The sequence below is a fragment of the Chelonia mydas genome, chromosome 25 (genome assembly GCF_015237465.2).
Source record: "Chelonia mydas isolate rCheMyd1 chromosome 25, rCheMyd1.pri.v2, whole genome shotgun sequence".
In the NCBI taxonomy this organism is placed as follows: domain Eukaryota; kingdom Metazoa; phylum Chordata; order Testudines; family Cheloniidae; genus Chelonia; species Chelonia mydas.
The window spans coordinates 4,901,151-4,916,467 of NC_057858.1; the positions used below are offsets into that span (position 1 = coordinate 4,901,151).

The 15,317-nt window shown below is 45.9% G+C and overlaps 1 protein-coding gene across 8 annotated transcripts in view; it reads right to left on the reverse strand.

Annotated features, from left to right (window-relative positions):
* The window catches only part of REXO1 (RNA exonuclease 1 homolog), a 74,707-nt gene that overhangs the window by 13,634 nt on the left and 45,756 nt on the right, over positions 1–15,317 (reverse strand). For 6 of the 8 annotated variants that reach the window (XR_005223402.2, XR_005223401.2, XM_037886102.2 and 3 more), the window contains 4 exons: positions 14,155–14,268; positions 11,309–11,446; positions 8,026–8,139; positions 5,752–5,825 (listed from right to left, as the gene is read on the reverse strand). Coding sequence is in view for 6 of the 8 variants with exons in the window: in XM_037886102.2 (XP_037742030.1) it covers positions 5,752–5,825; positions 8,026–8,139; positions 11,309–11,446; positions 14,155–14,268 (440 nt within the window). In the remaining 2 variants the exon portion in view is untranslated. Of the gene's footprint in view, positions 1–5,751; positions 5,826–8,025; positions 8,140–11,308; positions 11,447–13,304; positions 13,593–14,154; positions 14,269–15,317 lie in introns of those variants that run through there. The other 2 variants (XM_037886100.2, XM_037886103.2) reach the window with 2 other exon arrangements.

Here is a 15,317-nt window from a genome sequence, read left to right on the forward strand (position 1 = left end):
CGGTAGGTGTGAGCTGTAGCTCACGAAAGCTCATGCTCAAATAAATTGGTTAGTCTCTAAGGTGCCACAAGTACTCCTTTTCTTTTTACCTTCCATTTATATTCTGGGCCTTATAAGTAAATTTCCAAAGTGTTAAATTATTGTCCCATTATGAAGCAATAACCTTATTCTGAACTAAAGCTCTAAGATCAAGGAGTTTTAGCCCAGAATACAGTTATTACTGAGCTAGCAGGAAACACCCTCAAATTATATTGACATGAACATAAGAACGGCCATACTGAGTCAGACCAACTGTCCATCTAGCCCAGTATCCTGTTCTTTACTATAGTTTCAGCTAGTTTGCCTGGTACTGAAGTCAGGCTTACTGGCCTCTAATTGCCGAGATCACCTCTGGAGCTCTTTTTAAAAATTGGCGTCACATTAGCTATCCTCCAGTCATTTGGTACAGAAGAGGATTTAAATGACAGGTTACACAAAGTTACACGTTCTGCAATTTCACATTTGAGTTCCTTCAGAACTCTCGGGGGAATCCCATCTGGTCCTGGTGACTTCTTACTGTTTAGTTTATCAATTTGTTCCCAAACCTCCTCTCATCACACCTCAATCTGCAACAGTTCCTCTGATTTGTCACCTAAAAAGAATGACGCAGGTTTGGGAATCTCCCTCACATCCTCAGCCGTGAAGACCGATGCAAAGAATTCATTTAGTTTCTCCGCAACGGCCTTATCGTCCTTGAGCGCTCCTTTAGCATCTCGATCGTCCAGTGACCCCGCGGGTTGTTTAGAGGCTTCCTGCTTCCAATGCACTTACAAAAAATGCTGCTACTACTTTGAGTCTTTGGCCGGCCGCTCTTCAAATTCTTTTTTGGTCTCCTCATTACATTTTAACACTTCGTTTGCCAGAGTTTATGCTCCTTTCTATTTTCCTCACTGGGATTTAACTTCCACTTTTTAAAGGATGCCTTTTTGTCTCTCGCTGCTTCTTTTACTTTGTTGTTTAGCCACAGTGGCACTTTTTTAGTTCTCTTACCATGTGTTTTAATTTGGGGTCTACATTTAAGTTGAGCCTCTATTATGGCGTCTTTAAAAAGTTTCCATGCAGCTTGCAGGGATTTCACTTTTGGCGCTGGACCTTTTAATTTCTGTTTAACTGACTTCCTCATTTTTGTGCTGTCCCCCTTTCTGAAATTAAATGCTACAGTGTTGGGCTGCTGTGGTGTTTTCCCAGCCACAGAAATGTTAACTTTAATTATATTATGGTCACTATTACCAAGTCGTCCAGCTATATTCACCTCTTGGACCAGATCCTGTGCTGTACTTAGGACTAAATCAAGAACCGCCTTTCCTCGTGTGCATTCCAGGACTAGCTGCTCCAAGAAGCAGTCATTTAAGGTGTCAAGAAACTTTATCTCTGCATCCTGTCCTGAGGTGATCAGAAATATCAGATATGTACCCAATCAATATGGGGACAGATGAAATCCCCCATTATTATGGAGTGTTTTATTTTTATAGCCTCTCTAATCTCCCTGAGCATTTCACAGTCACTATCACCATCCTGGTCAGGTGGTCTGTAATACATCCCTACTGCTATATTCTTATTATTAGGGCATGGAATTACTATCCATAGGGATTCAATGGTACCGTTTGGTTCATTTAAGATTTTTACTTCATTTGATTCTAAGCTTTCTTTCACATATAGTGCCACTCCCCCACCAGTACGACCTGTTCTGTCCTTCCGATATATTTTGTGCCCTGGTATTACTGTGTCCCGTTGATTATCCTCTTTCCACCAAGTTTCTGTGATGCCTATCATATCAATATCCTCATTTAATATGAGGCACTCTAGTTTACCCATCTTATTTAGACTTCTAGCATTTGTATATAACACTTTAAAAACCTGTCACTTTTTAGCTGTCTGCCATTACATGATGCAATTGAATGGGCCTCTTTCATTTGACTGTTTCTCATCAGATCCTACCTATATTTTATCATCTTCCATCCTCTCCTCCTTATTAGGACATACACAATCACCATTAATAGATCCTCCCCTAAGGGATATCTCTGTCCAAGCCATGTGCTTCTCCTGTTGGCTTTCCCCCAGCCCTTAGCTTAAAAACTGCTCTACGACCTTTTTCAATTTTAAGTGCCAGCAATCTGGTTCCATTTTGGGTTAGGTGGAGCCCACCCTTCCTGTAGAGGCTCCCCCTTTCCCAAAAGTTTCCCCAGGTCCTAATCAATCTAAACCCCTCCTCCCTGCACCATCATCTGACCCACGCACTGAGACCCTGCAGTTCTGCCTGTCTAACTGGCCCTGCGCGTGGAACGGGAAGCATTTCAGAAAATGCTACCATGGAAGTCCTGGACTTCAAACTCTGACCTAGCAGCCTAAATTTGGCCTCCAGGACCTCTCTCCTATCCTTCCCTATGTCATTAGTACCTACATGTACCCCGACCATTGGTTCCGCCCCAGCACTACACATAAATCTAGATGTCTCGAAAGATCTGCAACCTTCGCCCCAGGCAGGCAAGTCACCGAGTGGTTCTCCCGATCATCGCAAACCCAGCTATTTATGTTTCTAATGATCAAATCCCACATAACTAGTACCTGTCTCTTCCTAATAACTGGAGTTCCCTCCCCCGGAGACGTATCCTCCGTGCGAAAGGATACCATGACATCATCTGGAAGCATGGTCCCAACTATGGGATCGTTTCCCTCTGCTCCAGTTGGATGTTCTCTTTCCCTTTCATTCTCTTCAACAGCACAGAGGCTGTCGGACTGGGGGTGGGACCTTTCTACTGCGTCCCGGAAAGTCTCATCTATGTTCTTTCTATTCTCAGTTGGCTTCTATAGTTCACTAGGCTCTGCCTGGCTACCACCCTCAACTCTCCAGCTACATGCCCACAACCAACACGGCTGCCTCAGTACCTCATCTCCTCCATACACCAACACACCTCACTTGTCTCCAGCAACTCGTTGTCCCATGAGGAATTAAATTACATCTGGCACTAGGTTTGGTGACTGTGCACAGAGAGACTAGAAGTCAAGGTGGCTGCATAGATAAAGATCCAAAGGCAGTAGGTTAATCAAAGCAGATGTTTCAGAGGTACCCAATAAAAGCGGAGAGAGTTACACGTTTGCATAAACAGGTGATTACTGCAAATCAGATGTGCTCACGTGGAGGAAACTGCACAAATGGGAATGAACTATGCAGCTGTGCATCAGTGACTGTACAGCAGCCCCACATTGCCAAAATTTCTCCTCTATATCGGTTTCTTCAAAGCCAACACTATTCCTGTATAGCTTGACCATTTCCATGCAGTCAACGGCCAGACCTGCCAGCACTGCATCTGTGCACACATATCAGGTTTATTTTGCTAAGAAATGGGAGGATGCAGATAATTACCAAGACTAGTCATTGGATATCAAGTGGGTTTTCTCTCCCTCAACTATGGCTGTAATATAACTGGGGTCAGTAAAATAACCTAACAGATTTGCTGGGACCACTGATAGCTAATGGCTGTCTAACTGTCTTTTCCCCACACCATCTGGGAGTTCACTGCCCCATGCTCTCTTACCTGCAGTTTTTAGATGGTGAGGAGAACCAGCCCTCAGCAGTTACTGTGAAGTACAGCACTTCCAGATGCACATTTATAGGAAAGCTAAAGTCATCTGTGCAGCTACAGTCTGCCATCTGCTGTTAGGTTTGCTAATTGCAATGCAGCTCAAGGCCTGTGCATCTCAAGTATGTTTGGCAGGAAAAGATGTAGAAATTTCACTGGGAGAAGAACAGCCAAATATCCCATTCACTTATAGAGTGCCTTGGCCACAGCTATTTGTTGCTTACAATGCCTGCCTTCGGAGTTGCTGAGAAGAGCTCACTTCCCTCTCCTTCCAAACACGCACATTCTACTTTCCCTCATCACACACGTGCTTGGGGTTACTGATATTGGCTCTGTCGTCAAGGGATGCTGTGAAAACTCACCCACTTTGATTGGAAAACAGAAAAGAGAGGATTGTTGTGTAGCAACCAGGAGATGGCGGTTGCAGGAGGATGCCTCAACCCCAGAAAGCCCTGCAGCAGGCTTCATGGAATAAGAGGCTACTAGGGTGATTGAATATTTCTTGAAAGGCTGTGAAGTTTTATGGCTTCGGGTGGCCTCAAACAGCAGTACAGAAGCCTTCAGAGAAGTCACGTTTCTATAAAGTCTTGTCAATGTCTTCTGACTTCCCCCCACTGTATTTTTCCTTAGATCACTGTCAGATATAACTGATTATTAAAAACCATTGTTTCTTTTCTACTATTTGAGTAATAAAAAATGAGAGAGAACAAAAGCCTAGTAAATTTAGTCTGTGCCCTGAGGGCCGGGGCAGGATAATTCTATACAGTACACACCCCTGAAGCCTTTTCTGTTCTGCAAAACCTTGAGTTTTACAGCTGCCCTCGTACTTCATGGCATGAACTATGGCTGCCTTTTGTTTGTTTCTCCTTTGCAAGCACTAGAATCAGGTTAACAGGATGCACAGAGCTCTCCAGTCATTACTTTATCATTGCTGCAGGGCCAGCCAAGGGCCTCAAAAACAGGGCGGGAGAAAATGAGGTCTATTGCTCCAGATTTTTAAAGACATGGGGCATATCAGACATTTTGAAGTTGATTAAATTTGGGGCCCAACAAAACTCGATAAGCCCCTTCTGTGTTCCCTCTTGCTTTGTTCTAGACCACATTTCTTTGTCTGGAAAGAAAATATCTAGCAACAAGAGAGTACAGAGAAGCCAGTGAAGCAAATGATTGAGAAACAGCTCAGCAGACCCAACAGGAGGAGCTGATGGACGGGGTGCTCGCTTTAGACAGTCATTCATTCCCAAGACTGGTCCTATGCCAGGGGTACGATTCTAGTTATAAGTTGCACATAGAAAGAGAGGCACCTTTTACAAACTAAGCATTTGGGAGCAACGCTCTGCTCTCTGGAGCAAGAGACCAGAGCTAGATTCCTGAGCTGGTTTCTTACCCACTTGGATTTCAGGTGTTAGAATCACTTTCGGTTACTGTGCCCCCAAGATTTGAGCAGCATTTATGGGTTCCAAAAGGACTCTCCCATCCAGTACTTTCCCAGAGAGGGGGAAAGTGTTGAGCACTGGTATGGAGGAGGACAGAACAAACAAGAGGTAACGAAGGTGCCCTGTAGAGGGCAGAAACCCCATACTCCCCACCCACAAAACAAGAGTGGCTTTTATAAGCGTGTGAGGAAGGGAACGCCAAGCGAAAAGCTGTGTGAGAGACACTCGTTCTGTCTAGGCTGCTTTGTGCCACCTAGTTGTTTCCAAGCCTCAGTAATAGCAGTGACTGTACTTGTAGTTCGAGCGCACCAACCTTCTCAGCCTCCCTTTCGCTAGAGCCCTAAAAGCAGGCCAGATCTGGACTCCCCGAGGATGTCATGCCTGGGAGTTTGCCTGGAATCAGTCAGTCAAATTCCAGGCAGAAACCCCTCCCTTGCCACATGATTCTCTTAAAGAACATTTCCAACCTCTTAATAGCGCAGAACGTGGAACACACAATAGCGCAGAACGTGGAACACACAATAGCGCAGAACGTGGAACACACAATAGCGCAGAACGTGGAACACACAATAGCGCAGAACGTGGAACACACAATCGCTTTCCCCAAAGAAGCCGGTGAGTCTTTTGAAAGCACACACAAGACAGTAAGCGACAAATCATCAGGGTCATGGAGAGGGAAAAAAAGCACAACTTACTTTGGCCACCTGGCATCCCGGTGAACCCACAGCTCCTGAACAGCAGCTATAGTGTGTTTCCCAGCCCCCCGGCACTGAAATGGCAAGAGACACGGGTCAGACATCAGAGACAGCAAGGAACCTTGTCTGCTAAAGGGTACATCTACTTGGCAGACGTGCTAGATCTGCTTTAGCTAGTGCCTAAAAAGAAAGGTGTGGCCACAGTGGCACGGACGGCAGTTAAGGGTAGCCACCTAAGTACAATCCCACCTGAGTCCCTGGGCATGTGCTGGGATGTCTATCCCGAGGTGCTGCCGTGGCCACGCTGCTACTTTGAGGCACTCCTGGAGCCAAACTAGAGTGTTCATGTCTACCTGAGCTGGGCATTAGGCCTCCCAGCTGCTGTGTAGACACAACGCAATGCTTTCAGGATCACTTGCTAAAATTTCTAGAGCAGTGAAAGGAAAAGATTGAGGAGTAAAGTCCCCAAACCTAGAGGGTTCAAATCTTCCCCTCCCAGTCAATCCGAACCAAGTTCAGCAGGAGGGTGCCAGCTTTGTTGTGGATCTGGTTAGAAAACAGGCTTGCGAAACAGAGGTATGAATGATGAAGACTCTGTGTGCAAAGATATATTTTGAAAGCTACGGCAAAGGTTCAAATTAAGAAGGCCTCTCTCTGGGAAAGAAATCAATAGAAAACACTGTGCTCTTGGGGGCAGTGACCACTACTCTGTATTGTTCACACAGTGCCTTATAAACAAGGACCCCGACTGGGGCCTCAGGAAGCTACTGTAACAACAATAAGACTAAAAGAAAAGGAGTACTTGTGGCACCTTAGAGACTAACCAATTTATTTGAGTATCAGCTTTCGTGAGCTACAGCTCACTTCATCGGATGCGTCCGATGCATCCGATGAAGTGAGCTGTAGCTCACGAAAGCTTATGCTCAAATAAATTGGTTAGTCTCTAAGGTGCCACAAGTACTCCTTTTCTTTTTGCGAATACAGACTAACACGGCTGTTACTTTGAAACCTAACAATAAGACTGGTTCAATAGATACAATTAATCCATCGGGGACCAGCATTATTTCTTAATAGGTCTTACTTCCACCCATCGGTTCTCCTTCCGACAGTTACTCATTCTGGAGATAGTTTTATCTCTAGACCTGGCTAGTGCATCCTTCTGCCATACACTGCCCCTCACCTGCCTTCTAGAAAGGAAACTAGCTTAAAGGCAGTACCCCATGCACAATAATGATCAGCCTGTTGATAGAGCGAGTCAGCTCTGCCCTCACCAGTACAGTACATGCCTTTGCACTGACTCCAAATAAATTATAATCATTTTTAGAGTTGGCCTGACCTATTTTGAAAGCCCACAAGACATTATCCTAAAAGGACAATGGGTTTAATAAAGGAAGATATAAGATCTAGGGAGGTGGGGGAGGGGAGAGAATTACCATAGGGCAATACAAAATCATAGAAATGTAGGACTGGAAAGGACCTCGAGAGGTCATCAAGTCCAGTCCCCTGCACTGAGCTATGACTAAGTATTATCTACACCATTCCGAACAGACGTTTGTCAAACTGGTTCTTAAAAACCTCCAATGATACCTAGGGAGTTTGTGGAAATTTGTTCTGGTGTTTAACTACCCTGACAGTTAAGAAGTTTTTCCTAATGTCCAACCTAAATCTTCCTTGCTGCAATTTAACCACACTGGTGGCAAAGAAAAACAATTCATCACCCTCCTCTTTATAACAACCTTTTACATACTTGAAGACTGTTAATCAAGTCCCTCCATAGGTTTCTCTTCTCCAGACTAATCAAACCCAATTTTTTCAATCTTTCCTCATAGGTCATAATTTCTAGACCTTTAATCACTGTTCTTGGTCTCCTCTGGACTTTCTCTAATTTGTCCACATCTTTGCCAAAGTGTGGTGCCCAGAACTGGACGCAGTACTCCAGCTGAAGCCCTATCAGTGCTGAGTGGAAGAAGTACTTCTTTAAATTAAATCTTTACTACAGCTGCAACGTTACATTTCATGGATCACACTACCACCTGCTAACATCGTGTTTTGCCAAGTCCACTCTTTTGTAATGTGTCGCGCCACCAAGTGGCAAAATTACATACTGACAATTTCCAGCTACAGTGCACAACTTTGGTAAAACCCACAGGAAACAAAAAAATGACAAAGCACAAAAACAAATTGGCTTTTGGATTCAAGTTTAACAACAGGTCAGATGTTAAATGGCAAAGTACAGCTAATGTTTTGCTGACACCTTCATCAAAGAGACCTTACCTCGCTGCTTGCGTAGCCTTCCCCAGTGATGGAGACACTCCTCTTTGCGAATACAGTTTCCAGATGGGGAGACCATGTATTCAGTACCACAGCGGCAGCAAACCCTGCATGAAGCTTTAAAACAAGGGCAGTTAGCTCACCGGAAAGTCTACATTTCAACCAGTTTAAACAGGGCAATCAGTAAGTTAAACTTGTTACTATTTCCAATGTCAAAAAGAAACAGGAGACAGTTTTGCCTAGTGTTTAGAGCAGGGACAACTGGGAATGAGGCTGCCAGAATTCATATGCCCCATCAAAGACTCAGGAGGTGACCTTGTGAAATTCAGTCTCTAGAGCTCAGTTTGCCCATTTATAAAATGGGTATAGTGCCACTTACATACCAACTTAGAGATGTTAATGCGGCTTAATGTTTGCTAATTGTTTTGCACTCTCAGTTCTGGCCTAGTACACACACATCCTGTGTATTTTGAGATAGCTATACAACCACAATAACTTAGGAAATATCCTGAACACGGAAATACAGGGTTAGAGGGAAAATATATATATACACACACACACACACACACACACACACACGTACGTACAACATGGCTAAGCCAACTTTGCAGTTGAAACGTTAGCTGATTTTCCTGAATCTTGCATGCTGGAATTTTCAACCTTAACGCTGCATTAATGTTTAGGTTTTGCATTTAATTTCCCTGATTTCACAAAAAAGAAAAAATGTAAACATGAAAAATGTCGTTTTAGTACCATGGCCTGTGTTCAGATGGCCATAAGCATTTATAGGCACTCAAAACCAAAGCATGTGCCAAACACTCCAAGCCACTTTAGAAACTGCATAGCACAAAGATGGAGAAAGGTATTAACAGCACATGTGAACATCATGATTCTGAAGTTCCTAAAACTTTATAAATATTGAACCAATTTTCTTCAAACTCAGCTTGCATTCTTTCCTCATCGCAAACTGTAAAACAAGCCTTGTTTGAATCTAAGTAACAGGTATTTGAAAGCACAAAGTCTTCAATTAGAATATATAGGGAAAAATGAGTACTTCTCCCACCCTGGTCTCATCAGTCCAGAGGGGGTCAAACTTATAAAAAAAGAAATTAATCTTGGGCTGAGATTAAGTATTGTAAATTTCAGCTCAAGAGGAACTTGAAAAAGTTAAAAACAACTAAAAAGGGTGCAGAGGAGAGAAAAGGTTTAGAATCGAAACTGGAACACAGTCTTAACTGTTGCATTTCCTACTAAAAATGCGGTAACACTTTTGCAGGCATTGGGAAATGCAGCTCCCTCTGGGGTCAAACATGACACTAACAGCACACCACAAACTAACACCAGAATAGAACTTTTCAAGGTATTTAGGATAAGTACAACATGAATTTTACCATTTAGAACTTGGCCCAAATCCCTGGAATACTACCCCTGCTCTTTCCAAAAATGTACCAGTGGATCATTAATGACCACAAGTGATAAAAAAAAATCAGTTTTGTGCATCACCTGAAAGGAAGAATGCCCCAAAACAAAGTGCTGGGTGATTTTCTCTTGTGCTTTCTACATTGTTCACTATTAAAAGACTACAAGGGAGATTCCAAAACCAAAAAGTTGATAGCAGGACCTCTAACCTCAATACAACAATTCCTTGCATTCTAGTCTGAACAATTTTCCCAAAAGCACCATATCATTTTAGCTAACAGGTCTGTACAGCCTTTGTGTCCTTCTTATCTACTTTATATTTTCACTCAATAGGTTGTAACAACATAATGATGTATGTTTCCAATGGCTTAAGTTACTGACAGCATCAAAACCAAAGTTCCCAATACACCTGCAAGAAGCTGCAGAGACACACTAGGTACTATGAACTCTGGACTATGTGAGGGTAGGTGATCGGTTAACTCAGAAGATAAAGCATTTAACAAATACAGTTCCTGATAGCATTAAAGCCAGATAACTTCAATGCAGGATGCAACAGTATTCACAGCACAAAAGTGGATGCAAGGTGTTAAATGGATGAACGCTTAACACGCTTTAGCCAGCTATCCCTCCATAACCAAATGACTGACTCCACTGAACAAGATACCTCAATTCCCTTTTTTGCACTTATAAATTCTGATAATGCATTTATATTTTTCACTTTGGCCTGACATTTTACTCAATCTATAGGACTCTGGTCTCCTCTTAGTTTAAAAAGAGGAAGTTTAATTCCTCTGAATGAACACCATTTTTCAGAAAATCAGATCCACTGCTTATTAAAGGGCCTTTAAAATTATGTGTAGTGGCACCCCCAAGTGACAGAATTGGCACTATTCTAAATCATGCTGCAGTGTTATTGGGGACCCAATCAGGCACCTCCTGCTGTTTATTAAACCACCATAGCAGTTCATGGGAGCTTCAGTCCTAGGTCTCCCTCAATTCCCTTGGACATGAACTTAGTTTTTAGTGCCCGCATGGAAACCCCTTAGGCAGCTCCATGAAAGGCTCTTTGTGAAACAATTTTGTCATTTGCCTTCCTCAGGGACGGCCTGCTAGCCCTGGGATAGTGAGAATTCCAAGCAGAGACGCTCACTATTTCTGGAGAGCGTGAAGTAGATAGGCAGTTCAGGGGACCTGCGGGAGGAGAGGAAGGACAAGTGGGAACTCAATTACAACGCGCTCCACCCTAATGCGGAGGTCTAGATACTTGTTGCCAAAAGCACAGAGCCTTTGCTGCCCTGAGGATTGACAGAACACCAGCCAAAGCTGGATGTTGAATCAGACACCTACATACGCGCACCTCTGAGGAGCTAACACTTTTTTTTTTTTTGTTGTTGTTGAGGTTTATAACCCAGTCGTGCTCCACGACACAGCAGGGAACAAGTGACTGCAATCCTGGCCATTTCCTCTGCGGACGTGGGAGTCAGCTGGCTTAGGAAGGGATACCAAAAGATTCTTGCCGCTGACAGCAGCTAGAACCACCATACATGGCATAGGAGGCTGCGGTGAGGCCAAAAGACATATGCCCTGTAGTGAAAATAGTTCTCGAGGCCATGAAACCTTAGGAACCTCTGGTTCATCAGAAAGATAGTCATTTGCAGCCAGCCTCATCTTCAGTATGAAGGGGCAGCCTGCAAAAACACTGGGTCCCAGCATACAAAGCTCTATCCTGATGGAAGTGAATGACCACATGCTGGGATCTGCAGTGACCTCAGGCTGCACCTGCGAGGGTGGCTGCGGGCAGCATGGGGCGTACAGGTGGTACTTTGGCTAACAAGCCTTGCTGGCCACAATCGCTAGCGGAGCTTACAGTCAGTTGTTTTCTTCTCTTCCACAGTGAAAACGACAGCACGGCCGGCTTTCTCTGGATGTGGCATTGGGTAACCATTTTCCTTCATCTGCTCTTCCGTCAGGAGATACTCCTTCAGTCTTCTGTACAAAGCAGCTCCTACGTACCAAAGGAAATGCTGATGTCGCAACACGGAAGCAGCAGGAATACCAATCATCTTCTATGCAGCAGCCGTGCTACTCATCACATCTCACACAGAGAGTCCCATTGTCTCAAACTTGCTTCTACATCTTCTGTTCAGTATTTAAGCAAATCTAAGTCAAGGAAAATAGACTCCAAGGCAACACAGGGCACATACAGACATGACCTGATTTGTAGAGTTGTTCGGCAACTAATTTTAGGCACCTATGTCTCAAAACTTTGACTCAGAACTGTTAAGGCATTCCAAAATGGAATTCCTCTGAAGGGTCAGACTCCAGAACATCTCAGTGGCTAGAGCAGAGGTGGGCAAACTACGGCCCGCGGGACCGTCCTGCCTGGCCCCGGAGCTCCTGGCTGGGGAGGCTAGCCCCCGGCCCCTCCCATGCTGTTCCCCCTCCCCGGCAGCCTCAGGGTACCACGTCACCAGCGCAGAAGGGGGCTGCACTGCGGGGCCAGGGGAGAGCAGGAAAGGAGGCTCACCTGAAGGCTCAGGGAGCAGGCAGGCAGTGCAGGTGGCGGGAGCGCGGCGAATGCAGACGGAGGACTCAGGAGGAGTACCGGTCAGCCGCACAGCCGGCCAGAGAGAAGCGGCACTTTGAAGGGGAACCGCCGCTTCTCTCCGGCTGCCTCTGCTCCTCCTGAGTCCTCCGCCCATGTTCCCAGGGCCGCATTCTGAAAGGGGCTTTAGAGAGGGGGATTGGATAGGGGGTGGGGTCCTGGGGGGGCAGTTGGGGCAGGGGGTCCCAGGAGGGGGCGGTCAGGGGACAAGGAGTAGGGGGGGTTGGATGGGTCGGGGGTTCTGAGTGGGGCAGTCAGGGGGTGGGAAGTGGGAGGGGGCGGATAGGGTTAGGGTTTGGGGAGGCACAGTCTTCCCTACTCGGCCCTCCATACAGTTTTGGAACCCCAATGTGGCCCTCAAGCCAAAAAGTTTGCCCACCCCTGGGCTAGAGTGTACACTTGGGAGCTTGATACATTATTTCAATTTTTAAAATGTTTTCACCATTATATGGTTAAGTGTGCCAAGCAACATGCCTTCTGCCACATCCCTTGGGAGACTACCCACAGCCATCTAAGATCTTGCTCTCAGGATTTTTTCCCTTATATTCAGCTTAGGTTTTCTTTTTGTTAATTTCATTCCATTATGCCTAGTTATAATTCCTTGTACCACACTCAGTAACTCCCCTCTAGGCTTTGTGTTCATACTCTTCACAGACTTGAAGACTGGTGGGTTTCCTTTTGATGTTCATAGAATCATAGAAGCATTATGGTTGGAAGAGACCTCAGGAGGTCATCTAGTCCAACCCCCTGCTCAAAGCAGGACCAACCACAATTAGTCACCCCAGCCAGGGCTTTGTCAAGCCAGGCCTTAAAAACCTCGAAGGATGGAGATTCTACCACCTCCCTAGGTAACCCATTCCAGTGCTTCACCACCCTCCTAGTGAAATAGTGTTTCCTAATAGCCAACCTAGACCTCCCCCACTGCAACTTGAGACCACTGCTCCTTGTTCTGTCATCTGCCACCACTGAGAACAGCTGAGCTCCAGTCTCTTTGGAACCCCCTTTCAGGTAGTTGAAGGCTGCTATCAAATCTCCCCTCACTCTTCTCTTCTGCAGACTAAATAATCCCAGTTCCCTCAGCCTCTCCTCATAAGTCATGTGCCCCAGCCCCCTGATCATTTTTGTTGCCCTCTGCTGGACTCTCTCCAATTTGTCCACATCCCTTCTGTAGTGTGGGGCCCAAAACTGGACGCAATACTCCAGATGTGGCCTCACCAGTGCCGAATAGAGGGGAATAATCACATCCCTCGACGTGCTGGCAATGCTCCTGCTAATGCAGCCCAGTATGCTGTTAGCCTTCTTGGCAACAAGGACACTCTGTTGCTTACCTGAGCTACACAGATCCATTTAAGCTTTCCTCTTATGTCAATCCCTCCAGCCCCTTAGTAGTTTTTGTGGCTCTTCTCTGATCTCCCCAACAGCCTGTCTACTGCACATCTCTGCGCACAGCCAATGCGACCCAACAACGATAATGCCGGTGGCACAATCCTTTGCATACAATTGAATCTTTTAGTACAATGTTGACAAACCACTGGAAAGAGAGTCCCTACAGAACATATGGAGACATATTAACACTGAACACAGACAATCTCCCCTTACGGTGACGGACCCAAAATAACCACACGCAAAGCACACCTTCTGGGGCAGGAAGGCAAAAGCAACCCCCAGTGCTGAAAATGGCAAGTCAGTGATATGGAGCATCCAAAAGGCATCTGCAAATCCAAACACATCAGACGAGTTTTCTGACCGCCCGTTAATGTTAAAATCAAAGCCATATGGGCAGGATCAATGAACTCGCCACAAAGGTGCGGCCCAGAAGAGGGAGGGCAGCTTGAGTGCACATCAGCCAGAGGTCAACTCCTTTTTCCTCAAGGGCTGGGGTGGATGCCAAACATGCCACTGGAGTGAATGAGCCTGCAGCTCTTATATAGACTTCAGCACCCAGTATAGGTTTTGCACCGTTCAGTAAGTGATAACATGCAAAGCTTTGACCCGACGATGATCACGTTGCCTCATGGATCAGCAAGATGCCGCCCTCCCCTATTCCAGCTCTGTGATACTCACACCTCTGACTTGCAAGATATGGAGCTAGAGAAAAAGGGACTTACCTGTCAAGTCCTCCGCCCGCAAGTTCCCTGACTGGTTTAGCGTAAAGCTCGTCTTAGCTGCGAGTTTTCCTCCTAGCACAGCTTCGTGGGACACCACTTTCCTGTTACTGGTCTCTGCCGTGAGAGGGGAGAAGAGAAACAGGAACAATAAAGGATCAAATCCACAGCTGCCACCTTTCGACAGAAGAATCTTCATTCCGGGGGTTTGGGGCATGACACACAGTGGGAAGCTTGGGTACTGACAGGCTGGGTAGCTGGAAAAAGGATGGTTCGATTTACTCTCTTGGAATTTCTCTCTACTTCAGGAGCTAGAATTTGTTTGGTGCTTTCAGGGCTGGCCGGTTGGTTGGAGTATCTGTCACAGGAAACCTGCTGCCTGTACTGTCAGTCTCCTGTGGTTTTCCCAGGGGCAGCCAGGATGTCTGTACAATTCTATAGTATAATCCCGGCAGCCGCACACTCGCTGCTCTATACCACTCAATCCTGTGCGATAGGAGAGCACAATCTGGTTCGCATTCCGGGGACATTGCGGCCATGCTGCAGGCTTTGTTTCAGCCATGGGAACCATGGCCTCTTCTGCTGCACAGCATTCCCATTTGGCGAAAAGAAGCAGTGAGTAAAAGTGGGCAATGCGGAGAAGAGAACCCACTACAGCAGCTGTGTAGCTAGGAAAGCAAGGCTGTTTCCTGGAAAAGCTCCTGAGCAGGGAGGGGGGGAAGAATTCATCTCTCCAGCATTTCTGCCAAAGACACCCCGCACCTCCTTTACTGACAAACGGCATCGCCAAGCCCCATCAAGAGGCCCAAGACACATCCCACGCCACAGCTTGCAGCTCCAACACCAAGTCCCTGCTGACCAGGCTTCCACACTGAGGGCTTGTCTACACTTACCCAGGGATCCACGAGCGGTGATCGATAGATCGACCACAGATCACTCTCCCATCGACTCCCGTACTCCACCAGACCGAGAAGAGTAGGGGGAGTCGATGGGAGAGCGTCTCCTGTCAACATTGCGTAGTGTGGACCCCGCGGTAAGTAGATCTAAATGACGTTGATCTGAGTTACGCTATTCACGCAACTCAAATTGCGTAGCTTAGATCGAATTTCCCCTGTAGTGTAGACAAGACCTGAACCTTTCACCTATCTTAAAAAAGAACCTCATTG